At 48.7% G+C, this 20,519-nt stretch overlaps 1 protein-coding gene across 1 annotated transcript in view; it reads left to right on the forward strand.

Annotated features, from left to right (window-relative positions):
- LOC147097526 (thrombospondin type-1 domain-containing protein 4-like) overlaps positions 1-20,519 on the forward strand; it is a 452,248-nt gene that overhangs the window by 32,285 nt on the left and 399,444 nt on the right. Inside the window, exons 5-6 of the mRNA XM_085972010.1 lie at positions 1,885-2,308; positions 16,066-16,168. Coding sequence (XP_085828136.1) covers positions 1,885-2,308; positions 16,066-16,168 — 527 coding nt within the window. The remainder of the gene's footprint in view (positions 1-1,884; positions 2,309-16,065; positions 16,169-20,519) is intronic.

Genomic DNA, 20,519 nt, shown 5'->3' on the forward strand with positions numbered 1-20,519 from the left:
ATTGCAGTCCTACGGACCATATTTGCCAGGAACGGCTTGCCAGAGCAGATTTGCTCTGATAATGGACCACAGTTTGTGTCCGAAGAGTTTCGGAAATTTATGAGAAGGAATGGGGTAAGGCATTACACATCCGCCCCGTATCATTCAGCCACAAATGGATTGGCTGAGAGGTTCGTACAAACCTTTAAAAAGGCGATAAAGGCCATGTGCGACGATGAAATTCCACTACAGCATAAGGTGGACAATTTCTTATTAGCCTACAGAAATGCGACACATGCAGTTACCAACCAGACCCCGGCCATGATGTTCTTTAACCGAAGGTTGAGATCTCGTCTGGATTTGCTCAGACCAAATGCGCGAAGAAATGTGGAGGATAAACAATTCCAGCACATCAATGAGAAGCCGACAAGGAGCTTCAATGTAGGACAACCAGTCTTGGCCCGTGACTACCGAACAGAGAAATGGCAACCCGGAACGATATGCACAAGGCAGGGGCCATTAATGTACACAGTGGATGTCGGGGAGAACATTGTGAGACGCCACGTCGATCAGATCTTAGCGTCACAGGAACGAGTCAACCCCATGTCTCGCGTACCTGGGGATGAACCCGACAAAGCGGTAGCATCTACCTCAGAATCAGTAGCAGAACTAACCGACGAAAAGGGGCCAGAATCGCCTCCGCACCAAGGACAAGAACCTCAGGAAAGGCGCTATCCCGAAAGGATCAGAAAGCCGCCCCAAAGACTGAATCTTTAAATGGACTATTGTTGTTTAATGTGCATGTTAAAGTGTTAATTGTTATTTGAATATTATGGGTACTGCTAATCTAAAAAGGGGAGGAATTGTAGTGTATGTACCTTTAAGAGATAACTACTTTTACAGCTCCTGTATACTGTAGTACCGGCAGTGACCACACCTGTATATAAGCCTTGAGCACGCCTCTGTACCCCCAGTCTTGAGACGACCCTACTCCAGTAAACACCTGTTGATTGTTAAGTTACAGCATCCGTGGTTATTGAAAAACATCATACTCTCAGAATCCCGGATCTAACAGATCCCTCTGTCTTCTCACACAAGATCAAAAATAATAAATATACGCGAGGAAGGGCATTGGGCCGAATCTAGCTCACCCATCCAGGAAAATAAAATCCAACAGTTCCCCAATCACAACATCCAACTCTTTTAAATGATTTAGCAACAACTTGCATTGTTACCACATTGTTCACATGCAAATGGGAAAAGCAGTAGGGGGAAAAGTGGAGGGGTTTCGGGGGAGACCAAAGGCATAATCATACAGAAAGGTTTTGAGCTTTTTAAAACAGGAAAGGGAATGGCAAGGATATGGTAACTGGTGGAGTTCCAGAGGATAGATGTATAGTCGCCACCAATGCTGGAGCAGAGAACAAGGAGGCTAGCATTAGAGGAGCGAAAGTATATAAAAGGCAGGACAGCGTAAGGCCATGAAAGGATATAAAAGTGAGGATGATAATTTTGAAGTCAATTTGGTGAGTCAGTAGAGCTTGGAAATAATGGAATGAATGGAGTGCAGAATTTTGTGCGGGTCAGGGTGAAATCAAGTGTTTTCAATAAGTTGAAACCTACGGAGAGTTGAAGTAGGGAAGCTGCCTTTTCTGAAATGCTATTACCACTAACAATGGCTTCCTCATTATTGTTAATACAGATTTTGCCATTAAAATTAAACAGGACATCAAATTGAGCTGAAAATGCAGAGGTTCTGCAGGAGTTCCATTTCATTAAAAAAAAAAATTTGTATCTTGGGTTTGTTAGCCCAGCGTCCATTCAGACAGAAACTCCATGTAACAATGCCGACAGTAGCTAGTCAACTACTATGCAACTCACACAATTTCTCTTTATTTTTGCCAGATCTCGAACAAGAAGTTCTATTGTACCCGGTAAATATGGATATGGAAGAGTGCCGTACATATTACCACTGCAGACTCACATAGGACAGCTGTTACAACAAGCAAAGAGGCAGAGGCGTCAGAGACTGAGAGGACACGGGCATACTCAGAACCGAAAACCATCTGCTGCCAGCCAACAGCTCAATCTGTATCAAGGTGGCTTCCAGGCCCAGCCTCGGCCACAGACCTCCAGTTCCCCGAATCGCCAGCCGGCCTCTCACCACCCACAAACTTTTTACTCATCTCCAGCTGTCTATCCCAATACTGATTCATCCAGCCTTTCCAGCCAACCTATCCCGCGACACCAAGACAACACACAGCTGACAGCTACAAACAGCATCACCTGCACCGGAACGTACAAACAGTACAGATTGTGTAACATGGATGTAAGTACTTAGCACAGCTCCTGCTTAAAGTCCATTGGGGAAATTCTCTTCTTGTCGAATGGTGATTTGAACTGGTCACAGCTTGGAATCTACTTGCTGTTTTACTAACCCTCCAGTGTTGAGGGTCAGATACCGAATTATTTTCCTTTATAATTTCCCTTCCTCCGGTAAAGGCGCTGACACGAGCTGTAGAACAGTTCCAGGGCTGAGGCTTAGCAACCTGTTCAACCGTGGTTGGCATCAACCAAACGAATGCTGCCCCGCCCCTTATCGGGGGAGGGCGCGCCTCGCGCTGATTGGACGGGCCAACGGACGGGTGATTTTTTTTGTTATGGCAGGAAGTCTCGCGAGAGGCGGTTTCCCGCCCGGGGCGCGCTGCAATCCGCGGCTCGAGACCGGGTCGGCCACAGCACCGCCCCTCCCTCACACCCACCGCCCTTCACACTCCCCCCATCCCTGACCCTCACTCACGCTCCCGCTACCTCACTGACCCTCACTCACTCTCCCGCTACCTCACTGATCATCCCTGACCCTCACTCTCTCCCGCTACCTCACTGACCCTCACTCACTCTCCCGCTACCTCACTGACCCTCCATCCCTGACCCTCACTCCCGCTACCTCACTGACCCTCACTCACTCCCGCTACCTCACTGACCATCCCTGACCCTCACTCACTCCCGCTACCTCACTGACCATCCCTGACCCTCACTCCCGCTACCTCACTGACCATCCCTGACCCTCACTCCCGCTACCTCACTGACCCTCCATCCCTGACCCTCACATTCACACTGCTGTCCGCGGCTTGAGGCCGGCTCTCCCTCACTCACCGCCCTTCACATACACTGACCCACCCTCACATTCACACCCGCCATCCCGCCCTCACACTCATGCACACTCTCCCTCACACGCACTTCTTCACTCCCTCATACTCTCACTCCCTCACTCACACTTCTTCACTCCTTCACACACTTTCCCTCACACTCTCATCCCCTTCCTCACACTCAGGCCGCAGTCTGGCTCGAGCAAGGCAATATCTTCAGGTAACGGGGTGATTATATTGATCGAGCGCTGTGAGTAGCAGAACCTGTGCCTCCCTCTCAACTTAAACAATTGTAAAGAAAATCATTTTGTCATAATAGGTAAGACATTGAAGCGAGTTTGAAAACTTACAAGCAAAGGGAGAATATTCCGAGATGGCGCACTGAATTTCTAACCACAGTATCTAAAGAAGGGTGGAGATTAACCAATGCCTCAGTATCTCCATCTCACACATCCAGTATCTCATTCTTACACTCTGCCGCTGTCTCTCACTTAGCTCCAATTCCACTCTAACTCCCTCACACTCGCACTCCTTCACTCTTACACTCTCACTTCCTCACACTCACTATTTCACACTCTAATTCCCTCATACTCTCACTATCTCACTCTTCCCATCTTATGCTCTTACATTCTCACACTCTGACTATCTCACTGTCTCACAATTTCACTATCTCACTCCTTCACTCTCTTACTCCCTTACACCTTCACACTGACTATCGTACGCTTAGTCCCTCACACTACCACTATTTCATTCTTGCTCTTACACACTGACTATCTCACTCTCATATCCCCTCACTATCTTACTGACTTACTCTCTCACTATCGTCCTCTCTTATACTCTCACTCCCTCACACTTAATATCTCACTCCCTCATATTCTCACTATTTCACTCTTATTCCCTCACGCTCCCTATATCGCTCCCTTACACTCATTACCTTGTCACATGCATGATCTGCTGTTAAAGTTGATACTCAGTCCTTCTAATCCTACTTCTTTCCCAAACAAAACTAATTCATAAAGAGTGTTTGTAGTGTATGTACCTTTAAGAGCCCCTGTGTACTGTAATACCGGTAGTGACCACTCGGGTATATAAGCCTGTATAGCGTTTTGTATCTGTTAGTTCACCTCCAGACTTTGTTCAGTAAATACCTGTTAAACCAACTCCTGCAATCCGTGTCTCCATTAACACACGGATACAACAGTGGCGACGAATTGGAAACGGACTTGCCTGCAATTCGGCAGCACCTCAAGGAGATCGATTCCTCAGACGAAGGTTGAAGAAAAAAAACTAAAAAAAACTGTGGTTTCACTAGCTAGCCGGGCTAGTGGCAGGTACTGCACTAATCCTTCCTGGGCGGCGGGCTGGGGCTCGATCGGGTGGCTCTGCAGCGGGGCCGAGCAGCGAGTCAGAAGGCGGAGGCAAATAGAGACGGAGGGTGGAGCACTCGGGAGACGGCTGGCGCTGCAAAGCAGGTCGGCGTTCGGACCAAGCAGAGGGAGGGGAAAGTCCCAGAGAGTCCGGCGGGAACGAGTCTCCAACTATTAAAAATATCTCTGTGAATAAAAACCGCGGAGAACAGCGTTGTCGGCAGCGGCGGGAAAGCGCGGGAGGCGCCATTTTTTTCTCGGCAGGGAAGAAAGGAAAGCACGGGAGGCGCCATTTTTGATTTTCAGGATGCCTAAGACTGGCAATATTACTGCTTTTGATAGTGATATAGAGGATTGGACCACATATGTGGAAAGAGTGGAGGTATATTGCACAGCGAATGAAGTAGAGGATGCTAAAAAAGGCATCGGTACTTCTAAATCTGATGGGCGCAAGGACATACGGGCTGTTACGAAACTTAATCACTCCAGCCAAACCGATGGACAAGAATTTTAAGGAGATTGTTGATACCCTACAGGAGCACTTAAACCCAACACCGCTGCTGATAGCGGAACGATTCAAATTCTTCAGGAGGAATCAGCACAAGAATGAAAGTAACGCTGATTACCTCACCGAATTAAGAAAGCTGTCAAAGCACTGCCAATTCGGGACAGGACTGGCAGATTCTCTACGAGACAAATTCGTCTGCGGTCTCCTAAGTGAAGGAACACAGAAAAGGCTACTTTCTGAGAAAGATTTGACACTGGACAAGGCTTTCAGTGTGGCTGTATCATACGAAGCAGCAGCAAGAGGAGCTGCAGAGATACAGCCAAAGCCACAGGACTTTGGCACCCATGAAATGACACGGGGTTTCGAGAGATGTTATCGCTGCGGCAGATCCACCCATGACCAGAGGGACTGCTGGTTCAAGGACAAAGCATGCAGGCAATGCGGAAAGATGGGACACATTGCACATGTATGCCGATCTGGTAACAAAAAAATCCACTGACAGAAAAAAAATCAATAAGGAAAAGTACAGAAAGGTACAAATGATGACGGACAGTAGCTCCGAAGACCAGAAGAGCGATAGCGACTCCGGAAACAAGAGACTAAGCTGTCTCAAATTACATAATGTAATTGCCAAAGAAGATTACCAGACCATTTGGGTTACCCTCACGATAGCGGGGTCCCCAGTTAAAATGGAGCTAGATACAGGATCAGCTCTGACCGTCATAAATCGACGGGATTACGAGCGGCTATTTCCGCATATACCTTTGAAAGACACATCCATTGTCTTGAAGACATATACGGGGCAGAAAGTATACCCCAGAGGGAAAATAAGGGTGCCTGTTGTATACAACGGCAAGGAAATACAGAAGTTGTATTTATACGTTCTGCAAGATGGTGGTCCACCGCTGTTGGGACGTGAATGGATCAGGAAGATACGTTTAGACTGGCACTCGATTCAGGCACTGACGGTGACCAGTAAGAAAAAAATGATGATGACGTCATACCTGAACGATTAAAAGACATCTTGGCCAACGCCAAAGAAGTGTTTCAACAGGAACTAGGAACCTTGAAAGGCGTCACCGCCTCAATAAAAGTGGAAGATGCGGCAATTCCCAAGTTTTTTATGGGAAGGCCGGTGCCATACGCAATTCGTCCAGCAGTCGAGGCAGAGCTGGAGAATTTGGAAAAGGCAGGCGTGTTATCCAAGGTAGATTGGAGCGAGTGGGCAACACCCATCGTCCCGGTCATGAAGAAAATGTTGAATAATGATAAATCTGAAGAACAGAGAAAAATTTGCATCTGTGGGGACTTCAAGGTGACTGTAAACCCGGTCCTTCACACTGTACAGTATCCTCTTCCGAGGATAGAAGATATTTTCGCCTCACTATCCGGAGGGAAACGTTTCACCAAAATTGACTTGGCACAAGCATATCTACAGATGGAGGTTGAGGAGGCCTCTAAAAAGTATCTCACGATAAACACACCCAAAGGCCTGTACCAGTACAATCGACTGGTTTTCGGAGTAGCATCAGCTCCAGCTATCTGGCAAAGAGCTGTGGAGCAAGTCCTGCAAGGGATTCCAGGGACTCAATGCTACCTAGATGACATCCTTGTAACAGGGGAAAACGACAACGAGCACCGTGCCAATTTGGAGCAGGTGCTCACTAGGCTGAGAGAACGGGGCCTACGAGAAAATCGCCCCAAGTGTGAATTTTTCCAGAAACAAATATCATATTGTGGCCATATAATTAACGAAGAAGGGTTGCATAAGTCACCTGAAAAAATTGAAGCGGTCATAAAAGCCCCAGCACCTGAAAATGTCTCACAATTAAGGTCGTTCCTGGGATTGATAAATTACTATCATAAATTTTTACCGAACTTGTCAACTGTTCTGCACCCTCTTAACGCACTGCTACAAACGGGAGTAATTTGGAAATGGAGCAAAGACTGTAAACGTGCCTTCCATAAATGCAAAGGCTTGATGACGTCCAAGGAAGTGTTGGCTCATTACAACCCATCACTGCCAATCAGACTGGCGTGCGATGCATCCCCTTACGGCGTAGGAGCGGTATTATCGCATAGATTCCCTGATGGCTCGGAGCGGCCGATAGCTTTTGCGTCACGCTCATTGAACTCAGCTGAGCATAACTATGCCCAGATCGACAGGGAAGCACTCAGCTTGGTCTGGGGAGTGAAGAAATTCAACCATTACGTACACGGACAAAAATTTACCTTGTTGACTGACCATCAACCCCTCGTCTCCATATTCAACCCTAAAAAGGGCGTTCCCATTATGACAGCGCAAAGGCTACAGAGGTGGTCCCTTTTCCTAGGGGCACACCAATATGACATAGAATACAAAGGATCAAAACAGCATGGGAATGCTGATGGTTTATCGCGCCTACCGTTGCCAACGGTAGAAGAGGCACCTACAGTGGACCCAGTGGAGATGTTCCACTCAAACCATAGTGGAATGTCTACCAGTAACAAATTCTACCATTGAAAAGGAAACGAGAAATGACCCGACTCTCTCACGAGTCTACGATTTAACGGTGAAGGGATGGCCAGCACATGGCGAACCACTGTTGCCAGCATTCTCGCAAAGAAGAGAACAGCTGTCAGTGTGCCGAGGAACCTTGATGTGTGGATCCAGAGTGGTGATTCCACCCAAACTCCAGGATAAAGTGCTAAAGGAGCTTCACGAGGGGCATCTGGGTGGAGTGAAAATGAAGAACCTAACCAGAGCGTTTGTGTGGTGGCCAGGTATCGATGGAGACATCGAAGAAATGACCAAGAACTGTCTAGGATGCCAGAAGGTCCAAAACGCCCCACCACAAGCCCCTCTACATCCATGGGAGTGGCCCTCATCTCCATGGCAAAGGGTACACATCGACTTTGCTGGTCCATTTATGGACTCAATGTTCTTAATCGCAGTTGATGCACACTCCAAGTGGCCGGAGGTAATAAAGATGTCCTCCACCACCACGGAAAAAACCATCACAGCATTAAGGACCATATTTGCCAGGAATGGGCTGCCTGAACAGATCTGTTCTGATAATCGACCGCAATTTGTGTCCGAAGAATTCAGGAAGTTCTTAAAAAACAATGGGGTTAAGCACTACACGTCCGCCCCATACCATCCCGCCACCAATGGATTAGCTGAAAGGTTTGTCCAGACCTTCAAGAAGGCCATAAAGGCCATGGGTAATGAAGACATAAATCTACAACATAAGGTAGATAACTTTTTGTTTGCGTACAGGAATGCAACACGTGGTTACAAACCAAACTCCCGCCATGATGTTTTTCAATAGAAGACTAAGATGCCGGCTGGATTTGATCAAGCCAAACATCAGAAGGGACGTAGAGAACCGGCAATTTCAAGGCATGAATGAAAGGCCAACTAGAACCTTCCAGATAGGTCAACAAGTTTTGGCCCGGGACTACCGTACCGAGAAATGGCAGCCTGGAACTATTTGCACACGACTAGGACCGCTGATGTATACCGTGGACATTGGTGAAAGCATAATAAGGCACCATGCTGACCAGATCATAGAGTCATCCGAAAAGGGACAACCTACACCACAACTCTATACACCTAATGATGAAGCAGAGATACCCATAGTATCTACCTCCGATCCGGTGATACTGGAACCAGATGAACCCGACACTGGCATTCAAGCCGAATCGACCTTGCCAAAAGAACCTACTACACCACCGAAAATTACTACACCACCGAGGCGTTATCCGGCCCGAGTCAGGAAGCCTCCAGAGAGACTGACTTATAATTGATTAACTGCAGCAAATGTGTAGATTATTGTTCTTGTAAACATGTTAATTAATGATTACTTAAAATGTTATGTACTAATTATTTAAAAGGGGAGGAATTGTAGTGTATGTACCTTTAAGAGCCCCTGTGTACTGTAATACCGGTAGTGACCACTCGGGTATATAAGCTTGTATAGCGTCTTGTATCTGTTAGTTCACCTCCAGACTTTGTTCAGTAAACACCTGTTAAACCAACTCCTGCATTCCGTGTCTCCATTAACACACGGATACAAATGTGTTCTTTAACCTTTTGTGATTGTGTGTGTGGTGGGGGTTGGGGCCAGCACTCCTGAATAAATTACAGCATTTCAGCTGTGGATACCTATTGTGGACTTAAAATGAAAGCAACATTGAAAAATGAAAATACACTGTTAAATCACCCAGTTCTAGGCCTTGATGTTTCTCCCTTTGTCCCTTACATTCCTGCTGCAATGTTTATGAGTTGAAGCCAAATTGGATGGAGCTTGTTATTGAATTGAACACTTTTCTGCTTTAGTATAATTTGGGTCTTGTGCCAGCATTTAGACATGACTCAAATTGAAATACCATTTTATAAATTTCTTGTTATTTTTGGCTTATGTTCCCAACTTCAGCATAGTTGTTCTATCCAAGTATGGGAGGTCAATCTAGCAGCAGATAGTGATGGGACTAGGGTTGCAAAGGGGTGGAAAGTTTCCGGTAAATTTCCGGAAATTTTCCACGGGAAGTTTAGTTTGGGAATTTTGCCCAAAAAAGCACATGCTAGCATAATATTGTTTTTTTTGTATTTCTTTTTTTTCCACAGGTCCTCTCTTAAAATTACTAAGAGATGGAATCTTAATTATTAAGGAATTTCTTAATCAATATATGTTTATCTTCTTACTTGGCTTGTTTTAATAATTACAAGTTTTGTGTGTGACTGTGAACAAATGTGTCCTGATTGGTTGGATGAGTGGATGAGCGATTAGCTCCCTCTATTTGTAATATTTGCATATCGAATTGTGATTGGCCTGCAGGCATCTGTAAGACTGCTATAGTTTTTTTAAGATCCAGGTTAGGGGTCCTGAGGGAAGTCATTTTGTTTTCTGCTGATGTTGTGATGATGCAGTAAGTAAATCAGACTTTATACCAAATAAACCAGTTACTTGTTGAACTCTGTTGTCCTTCAATTTAAAATATACAAAATAATACGCTATTGGTGATGTAGCGTCGTGTGTGTACAGGTCATGCTTCCATCACATGGAGCATCAGCAAAAATGTACTCACCCTGTTGCAATCGTGCTGACCGACCGCAGTTCGACACAGAGATGAATGCCCTTTATTTCTCTGCATAGAACAATGCCACATTTACCGTCGGATGTGTGGAAGGATTTTACCCCAGGCATTAAAGATGGAAAGACTGTGTACATGTGCAAACACTGTAGAAAGCCATATGTAAAGAATGCCACAAAGATGCAGCAGCATTTATCCAAATGCAACAACTTCACTCAAAGCTCACAGCAGTCAGCCCAGAGTTCCTCTGCTTCCATTCAAGAAGATGATTGTTCTCATTCAGCATCAGGCTCCTTATCATCAGCAACTCCTGGCCCACTTGGAAGGTTCTTTGATACAATGGATAACCATAGCCAGAAGAATGCAGATGAGTGCCTTGCTCGAGCTGTATATGCAACAGGCTCACCCCTCATGCTCACAGCCAATGTGTACTGGAAGAGATTTTTCAATGTTATTCGCCCTGCATACTGTCCTCCCACCAGACATGCTTTGTCTACTTATTTGCTGGAGGCTGAGTATAACAGAGTCCAAGGAAAGCTCAAAGAAACGATAGCGATGGCAGACTGTTTTGCAGTTATCTCAGATGGGTGGTCAAATGTACGAGGGGAGGGCATCATAAACGACATCGTCTCCACTCCTCTCCCAGTGTTCTTCAAGAGCACAGACACAAAGGACAACAGACACACAGGCACATACATTGCTGATGAGCTGAAAGCGGTCATCAATGATCTTGGATCACAAAAGGCCTTTGCAGTAGTTACTGACAATGCTGCGAATATGAAGGCTGCTTGGGCTCAAGTGGAGGAGGCCTACCTTCATATTACGTCTATTGGGTGCGCAGCTCATGGGCTTAACCTGCTCCCCAAGGACATCATGGGTTTGAGAACCATGGAAGCACTGTACAAGAGAGCCAAGCAAGTTGTTAAGTATGTCAGGGGAAAACAGGTAGTTGCAGCAACCTACAACTCCAAGCAAATGACAAAGAACAAGAACACCACACTGAAGCTGCCCAACAACACTAGATGGGGTGGTGTTGTCATAATGTACAACAGCCTTCTGGAGGGTAAGGAGTCGCTGCAAGAAATGGCAATATCCCAGTCTGGGGATATGGAAACCACCATCAAGAAAATACTGCTGGATGATGTGTTTTGGGAGAGAGTGGTTAGCAGCCTTAAACTACTCTCACCAGTAGCATCTGCAATTGCTCAGATTGAAGGAGATGACGCTGTCTTGTCAGATGTTCTCAGGCTTTTTACTGATTTAAAAGAACAAATCAGCATTGCCCTACCCACATCCCTGCTGCTCAAAGCAGAGGAGAAGGCAATTGTTCAATTCATACAGACGCGTCAAGAATTTTGTGTCAAGCCGATTCATGCTGTAGCATACATGCTGGACCCAAAGCATGTTGGGAGACCAATACTTTCTGGAGAACAGATCAACAGCGCTTACAGTGTGATTTCTACCCCCTCTCACCATCTCAATCTGGATGTGGGCAAAGTTCTGGGAAGTCTGGCAAAGTTCTCTACCAAGCAAGGTCTTTGGAATGGGGATGGGATATGGGAATCATGCCAGCATATCAGTGCACATACCTGGTGGAAGGGACTTTGTGCATCTGAGGCCCTGTCACCTATTGCATCGGTGATACTCCAAATCCCACCTTCATCAGCGGCCTCTGAACGAAACTGGTCACTTTTTGGGAATACGCATACAAAGGTGCGCAACAGGCTGACTAACAAGAGAGTGGAGAAACTGGTGGCTATCCGGGCGAACCTACAACTTATTGAGCCAGATACAGAAGTGTCCACCACACAGCTAGACACTGACACAGAGGAGGAAATGGACACGTCAGAGCCAGAGTCAGAGAATCAGGAGGAGCAATGAGGAGTAGAAGACTCAGAAGACTCATGAGTAGAAGACTCAAAGGGACAAAATAAGGACAAATTACAGGCTAAATAAGCTGACGCTCTTTTTATTTTATTTTAGATGGGTCTTTTTTGTGGGGGTTAAATAAAGTTCAAAATTATAACCTAAATAAAGTTTTGAAAGCCTGTTTTTATTTGTATGGAACAGTATGTCTATTTTGACGACAAAGATAATATAAGGGTCAGAGACAAAAACCATCAGTGTGCAAAAAACTCAAAATTCCCATAAATTCCCGAAAGTTTCCTCTTTTAAAAATTCCCAGAATTTTGCAACCCTAGATGGGACAGAAGCTTTTGATAAGCTAGATGATCCAATTTTACCAAGTCATCCTGGCACATCCAGGTGCTTCAATATTTGATATAAGTAGACCAAAACCTGATGCTGATAGCTCCGGAGTTGTTGAAAAGCAATTATCTGTGCCTGCAGGTGGGTTGATGGTAAATGCAGGCACAGTTAGATAAGGCATTTTACATATAGAATTTGAACACTGGATTGCCTATTGTACTGGAGTCAGATAGAAACATCGGAGGAAAAATTTGTGTTCGCCAGCGAAGTTGCCAGTGTCACGGGCAACTGCAGTTAATGACCACATCACTAACCGAGTGAAATTGGTCTTGGGGGCATGGAAATAGGTGGCGCAGCACTCACCTTTCGTGCAACGCCGTCCTGGTGGCGTTGCTGGAGGATCTGGGACGAAGTTTCTGTCCAGGTCGGACGTTGCAGCTTCCCACAGCCTCTTTGAGCGAAGCTGTGGAGCCCGCAAGGAATTGTGGGCAATGAAGAGATCTGAGATTTAAAGGGGCCATGCACACTGAAGCAATACAAAAGAAAATGCAGTGAATCAAAACATTTTTCAGCCCTTTCTGCCTTTTAAGAAATATTCAATATTTAAAAGAAGTTCCAAATGTGAATATTCAGCTGTTAAAGCTGAATTACTTTCCTAACCTCAACAAATGGGAAAACTGCCTCAGCACTAACACAAATGGCTCAGCAAGCCAGGGAAGGGGCACCGAGGGTCTCACACGCAGCACTCCAGCTTTGTGCAGGGGTGTCAACACTGCAAGAGCGGCTGTCAACCCACAGGGGCCAGGAGGCCGACCCCCGACATCGCCCGACCCCCGGGACCAGCGTGGCGTCCTTCCCCAGCCGGAAGTCGCAAGCAGAGAACGCAAGCAGAAGCGGGGTAAGAGGGCCGGAATCCAAAATAGGCTGAAGAGGGCCCCACACAAACCCTCCCTCCCAAGTATTTTCCTGGCCAACGTCAGGTCACTAGAAAATAAAATGGATGAGATCAAACTTGATCTCTCCTCACAGAAAAGGACAAAGGAATGCTGCGCCATGATCTTCACAGAGACCTGGTTGAACAACGGCATCCCTGACACCACCATCCAGCTAGAAGGACGCACGGTCTTCCGCGCCGACAGAACTGCAGACTCCGGTAAGAGCAAGGGAGGCGGTTTGTGCATTTACACTAACAATGCCTGGTGCACTAACACGGACATAATCGATAGATCCTGTTCGGCTGATTTGGAATTCCTCATGGTAAGGTGCAGACCCCTCTACCTGTCTCGGGAATTCACGGCTGTTATCATCACTGTGGTCTACATCCCACCACACGCTAATGCCAAACTAGCACTGAAGGACCTCTACAGGGCCATCAGCGAACAACAAACTGCGCACCCAGACGGAGCTTTTATCATCGCGGGGGACTTCAATCACATAAACCTAAAATCTGTACTACCGAAATTCCACCAGAATGTTTCCTGCCCCACAAGAGGGGAGAACACACTGGATCAAGTCTACACGAGCATTGTAGATGCTTATAAGGCCATTCCCTGCCCCCACCTTGGGAAGTCTGATCACCTCTCCCTGTTTCTAGCCCTGGCATACAAACCGCTCATCAAAAGAGTGAGACCATCAGTGAGATCAGTGAAAGTATGGCCAGAGGGGGCAGTCTCGGAGCTTCAGGATTGCTTCGAACGCACTGATTGGGGCATGTTTGCCCATAATGACATCGAGGAATACGCATCCACAGTGCTATTCTACATTAACAGTTGCGTCGAGGTCATCACGACCCATAAAAATATCAGGACATACCCCAACCAGAAACCCTGGATGAACGGAGAGGTCCGCTCGCTGTTGAAAGCACGCGACGCAGCATTTAAATCTGGCGACGTGGCGGCTTACAGTGCAGCTAGGACCAACCTAAAAAAGGGTATCAGGACTGCCAAAAGGAAACAGACACTGCGGACAGAGGATCATTTCCACAACAACTCGGACCCCCAGCGCATGTGGCAAGGCATCCAGTCCATCACTGACTACAAGAGCAAAAACACCAGCCCCCCGGTTAGCGATGCCTCCCTTCCGGAGGAGCTTAACAACTTCTACGCTCGCTTCGACAGGGACAACAGGGAGCCGGCTACCAAAGCCTTGCCACCCCCGGAAGACCAGGTGCTCACTCTGTTGACTCCGACGTAAGGGGTGTTCTACGAGGAGTGAACACACGAAAGGCTGCTGGACCGGATAGCATCCCTGGACGGGTACTCAAGGAATGTGCTGATCAGCTGGCTGATGTCTTCACCGCCATCTTCAATCTGTCATTGGCCCAGGCAGTAGTCCCTACATGCTTCAAGACCGCTACCATTATTCCTGTGCCAAAGCAAACGGCTGTGACGTGCCTGAACGACTATCGACCTGTCGCACTCACACCCATCATAATGAAGTGTTTCGAGAGACTAGTCCTGGCTCACATCAAAGCCAGTGTTCCCGCCTCTCTTGACCAACACCAGTTTGCCTATCGTGCAAACAGATCAACGGAGGATGCAATCACAACTGCTCTACACTCTGCACTGAATCACTTAGATGGTAAAGAGACCTACATCAGAATGCTGTTCATAGACTACAGCTCAGCATTCAACACTATCGTCCCCAACAAGCTGGCCACCAAACTCCACACTCTTGGCCTGAACACTTCCCTCTGCAACTGGACCCTGGACTTCCTAACAAACAGACCCCAGTCTGTCAAATTAGGTAACCACACCTCCCCCCCCCCCCCCACCCCCGCCGACCCTGAACACGGCCCCACAAGGATGTGTGCTGAGCCCCCTCCTCTACTCCCTCTTCACCCACGACTGTGTGGCTGTTCATGGTTCCAACACCATCATCAAGTTTGCGGATGATACCACGGTAGTAGGCCAGATCACTAACAACGATGAGTCAGCCTACAGGGAGGAGGTCCAGCATCTCGTGAAGTGGTGCGCCGATAACAACCTGGCCTTTAACATCAAGAAAACCAAAGAAATCATTGTGGACTTCAGGAAGTCTAAAGGCGGAAGTCACACCCCCATCCACATCCATGGGGCTGTGGTGGAAAGGGTGGACAGCTTTAAGTTCCTCGGAGTCCACATCACGGAAGACCTCTCCTGGTCCCTCAATACCTCCTCTCTGGTGAAGAAGGCCCAGCAGCGCCTATATTTCCTAAGGAGGCTGAAGGGATGTAACCTGTCACCCCTGATCCTCTCTAACTTTTACCGCTGCACAATAGAGAGCATCCTGACGAACTGTATCACAGTATGGTATGGCAGCTGTAGCTACTATGACCGGAAAGTCAAAACTGCCCAATGCATTACCGGCACCCGGCTATCGACCATAGAGCACATATACCAGAAACGCTGTTTACGGAGGTCACGGACCATCATCAAAGACCCTACCCACCCCAGCCACAGTCTGTTCGCCCCCCTGCCATCTGGGAGACGCTACAGATGCATTCGCACCGGAACGACCAGATTTAGGAACAGCTTCTTTCCCAGGGCTGTCATCCTACTGAACTCCACAAATAAACTCTAAAGCCTGCACATCTGCCAATGCACTTTATCATGGTTATGTTTATGTTAATGTATTACAAGCCAAATGAATGTTGAATGTTTAAATGTCTTAATCTAAATGTACACTCTCGGGAGCCGCAAGCCTACATTTCGTTGTACTGCACTTGTGCACTAACGATGACAATAAAGTTGATTATGATTATGATGATTATGATTATTGTGCATTTCCATTCCAACAGTCATGCCCGCGAAGTGGCAGAGATATTAGAGAGGTACAATGCGCATCTTACAACAATCAACCTTTCATGGGACGCTTCTACGAGTGGGAACCTTTCACCGACGGTAAGAACTTCAGCATTGAAGAAATTTAGAACTAGTTCAGCAATGTCTCTAGTGTGTGGTCTCTATGCATAAAGATTAGCTGTTTGATATATTGATTGGCTTGATTGCCTTTGTTGGTATCCTGATAGTAAGGAGTTTTGGATGAGCTCAAATTTATGGAGGGTGGAAGCTGGGAGGCCAGCCAGGAGAGCGTTGGAATAGTCGAATGGGAATGTAACAAAAGCATGGATGAGGGTTTCAGCTGTACATGTGTTGAGGCAGGGGTGGAGTCGGGCAGTGTTACGGAGGTGGAAGTACTGATGGGGAGGATATGAGATCGGAAGCTCAGCTCAGGATGAAATAGGACGCCGAGGTTGTAAACAGTCTGGTTCAGCCTGAGACAGTGGCCAGGGGGTGGATGAAATAGGAGGCATGGGAACGGAGTTTGTGGTGGGGACCGAAGACAATGGCTTCGGTCTTCCCAATTGGTGGAAATTTTGGCTCACCCAGTACTGAATGTCAGACAAGCAGCGTGACAAATCAGAGGCAGTGGAGAGGTCGAGAGAGGTGGTGGTGAGTGATACGCTTATCAATTACTCCATAAAAGGCGATGAATTAGGAAAGTAATGAAGAGGTTTTTATTAACTAAAGAACAGAGCATGCCTCTCGTGGCCAACTGGTTCCAAGAAGGAAGTGGGTTGCCGAAACACCCACCTTTATACCTGGTCATGTGGGCGGAGCCAGCTGAGGCATGCATTGGTACACAGCGCCAACCAGAGGTAACAATATGCAATAACGATAACAGTAGGATACAATAACAGTGGTTTACCACATTCATCCCTTGTTTAAAATTTAGTCCGGCGGGGTGAAGTGTACTACAAGTTCGTGTAGGTAAGTCTATCAGGAGGCCTTGTATGACGTCCTGATCGTCGTGGTGGCGGCGGCGGTGGTGCAGTATCCAAGGTCGAATCTGGTGTCTGGGTGGTCAACGAAGGGTCCTGGGGCTCCGGCATGCCGTCTACAGGGGTTGGGTTGGGAGAAGTGGTGGGGGATAACGGTGGTAATTCAGGGGCACCCGAGGGTGCGAGGTCTCGTATGGAGACCGTGTCCTCCCGCCCGTCTGGGTACGCCACGTAGGCATACTGGGGGTTGACGTGTAGGAGGTTCACCCTCTCGACCAGGGGGTCCGTTTTATGGGTCCTCACGTGCCTCCGCAGTAGGACGGGCCCAGGAGAAGTCAGCCATGTCGGTAGCGAGGTTCCCGATGTGGACTTCCTGGGGAAAACGAACATTTGCTCATGAGGGGTGGCATTAGTGGCAGTACAAAGCAGTGACCGGATGGAGTGGAGCGCCACAGGGAGGACCTCCTGCCAGCGAGAGGTCGGAAGGCCCTTAGATTTTAAGGCTAAGAGGACGGCCTTCCAAACCGTCGCGTTCTCTCTTTCCACCTGGCCGTTCCCCCGGGGGTTGTAGCTGGTGGTTCTGCTCGTAGCAATACCTCTCGCGAGCAGGTACTGACGAAGTTCGTCGCTCATGAAAGATGAGCCCCTGTCGCTATGTATATAGCTAGGGAACCCAAACAGGGTGAAGAGGTCATTCAGACATTTGATGACCGTGGTACTGGTCATGTCTGGGCAAGGGATGGCGAACGGGAAACGGGAGTACTCATCAATTATGTTGAGGAAGTACACGTTGCGGTCAGAGGAGGGGAGGGGCCCTTTAAAATCGACGCTCAGGCGCTCGAAGGGGCGCGTGGCCTTGATCAGGCTTGCTCTGTCTGGCCTATAAAAATGCGGTTTGCACTCGGCACAGATTTGGCAGGTCATGGTCCTGACCTCCTCGATGGAGTAGGGCAGGTTACGGGATTTGATGAAATGGAAGAACCTGGTGACCCCCGGGTGGCAGAGGTCATTGTGGAGGGACTGCAGTCTATTAACCTGCGCGTTGGCGCATGTACCACATGATAGGGCATCTGGGGGCTCATTGAGTTTCCCGGGCCGGTACAAGATACCGTAATTGTAGGTGGAGAGTTCAATTCTCCACCTCAAGATCTTGTCGTTCTTGATTTTGCCCCTCTGCTTATTATTGAACATAAAAGCAACTGAACGCTGGTCAGTGAGAAGGGTAAACCGTTTTCCGGCCAGGTAATGCCTCCAGTGACGCACCGCTTCCACAATAGCCTGGGCCTCCTTTTCGACAGAGGAGTGTCGAATCTCGGGGCCCTGGAGGGTCCTTGAAAAAAAGGCCACGGGTCTCCCCGCCTGGTTAAGGGTCGCAGCTAGGGCGAAGTCGGATGCATCGCTCTCCACTTGGAAGGGGATGGACTCATCCACTGCGTGCATTGTGGCCTTCGCAATATCGCTCTTGATAAGAGTGAAGGCTGCACACGCCTCTGGTGTCAGGGGGAAGGAGGTGGATTTGATGAGGGGTCTGGCTTTGTCCGCATAGTGGGGCACCCACTGAGCATAGTAAGAGAAAAACCCCAGGCATCTCTTCAGTGCTTTTTGGCAGTGGGGGAGGGGGAGCTCCATAAGGGGGCGCATTCTGTCGGGGTCGGGCCCGATGACTCCGTTCTCCACTACGCAGCCGAGAATGGCAAGGCGTTTGGTGCGAAACATACATTTCTCCTTATTGTACGTTAGGTTCAGCCGCTGGGCCGTACGGAGGAATTTTTCTAGATTAACGTCATGGTCCTGCTGGTCGTGGCCGCAGATGGTGACGTTATCCAGGTAGGGAAAGGTGGCCTGCAGCGCGTTCTGGTCAACCATCCAGTCCATCTCCCTTTGGAAGACCGAAACCCCGTTGGTGACGCCGAAGGGAACCCTAAGGAAGTGGTAGAGGCGGCCGTTCGCCTCGAAGGCAGTATACTGGCGGTCCTCATGGCGGATGGGGAGTTGGTGGTATGCTGACTTAAGGTCGATGGTGGAGAATACTCTGTATTGCGCAATCTGATTGACCATATCAGATATGCGAGGAAGGGGGTATGCGTCCAGCTGAGTGTACCGGTTTATGGTTTGGCTGTAGTCAGTGACCAGGCGGCGTTTATCGGTGGTTTTAACGACTACAACCTGGGCTCGCCAGGGGCTGGTGCTCCCTTCGATAATGCCCTCCTTCAGGAGCCGCTCCACCTCCGAGCTAATAAAAGCTCTGTCCCCGGCGCTGTACCGCCTGCTCTTGGTAGCGATGGGTTTGCAGTCGCGGGTGAGGTTAGCGAACAAGGGAGGGGGGGGACTTTGAGTGTGGAAAGGCTGCAAGTGGTGTGCGGCGGGCGATTTAAAAGGTGTTGGTTGCAGACTGTGAGTGGGGGGAGGGGTCCACCGTATGCTAATGTGACACTTTTAAGGTGGCACTGAAAATCCACGCAGCACGGCAGCGCAAAGACGGGGCAGGACAAGAAGTTTAACATTTTTATATTCTGTGCCCCTAACCGAAAGGGTCACCACACAGTAGCCGCCGACGTCCATTGAATGGGACTTAGACGCCATAGAAATCCGATGGCGCGTTGGCAGGACCGTGAGGGAGTGGCTACGTACCGTGTCGGGGTGAATAAAACTCTCTGTGCTCCCGCTGTCAAATAGGCAAGTGGTGGCGCGGCCGTTTACCGTGATGTCCATCATGGACCTGGACAGATGATGAGGCAGGGCTTGATCCAGCGTAACGGAGGCCAGTGTATGGCTTAGTGAGTCGATATGGTCGTCCGACGAGACGGTGGTCGAGTCCGGAGACAAAATGGCGGTTGAGTGTGGCAGACAAAATGGCGGCGGCCATGATTCAGGTCCCCACGCGGCCGGAGGTGCACAAAATGGCGGATAAGCTGGCTGCCCCCACGGTTCGCACGCGGCGCTGCTGGCGTTCGCGGGTTTCCCCCGGCAGGCATTGGCGTAATGGCCTTTCTTCCCGCAGCCCGAGCAGGTAGCGGTCTTAGCCGGGCAGCGCGCTCTAGGGTGTTTTAACTGGCCACAGAAATAGCATTTTTGGGCCTGGTTACGGGGCATCGCTGCAGTTGGTACCGGGGGCGGCGGTCCCGGTTGATTTCGGGACATCGCTGCAGCAGTTGGTACTGGGGGCGGCGGTCCCATGTCCCAAGGTCGCGATGGCCATGGCGCGGCGCCGTTATGTGAGTATGCTTCGAGGTTTCGGTGGGCCGCATCTAACGAGAGCGTAAGGGCTACGGCCGTCTTCAGGTCGAGCTCCTTGCTTTCGAGCAGTCTCTGCCGGGAGTAGTCGGACTGGAGGCCCCTAACGAAGGCATCACAGGTAAGTCCCTCCGCGTGCCCCGCAGCCATTACCTCCTTACAGTCGCAGTCCCTGCAGAGTGTCTGTAACGCCCGTAAAAATGCCTCTACCGATTCCCCCGGTTGCTGCCTGCGGG

Source organism: Somniosus microcephalus, chromosome 32 (assembly GCF_052327205.1).
Source record: "Somniosus microcephalus isolate GS21.2 chromosome 32, FLI_Smic_1.0, whole genome shotgun sequence".
NCBI classification, from domain to species: Eukaryota; Metazoa; Chordata; class Chondrichthyes; order Squaliformes; family Somniosidae; genus Somniosus; species Somniosus microcephalus.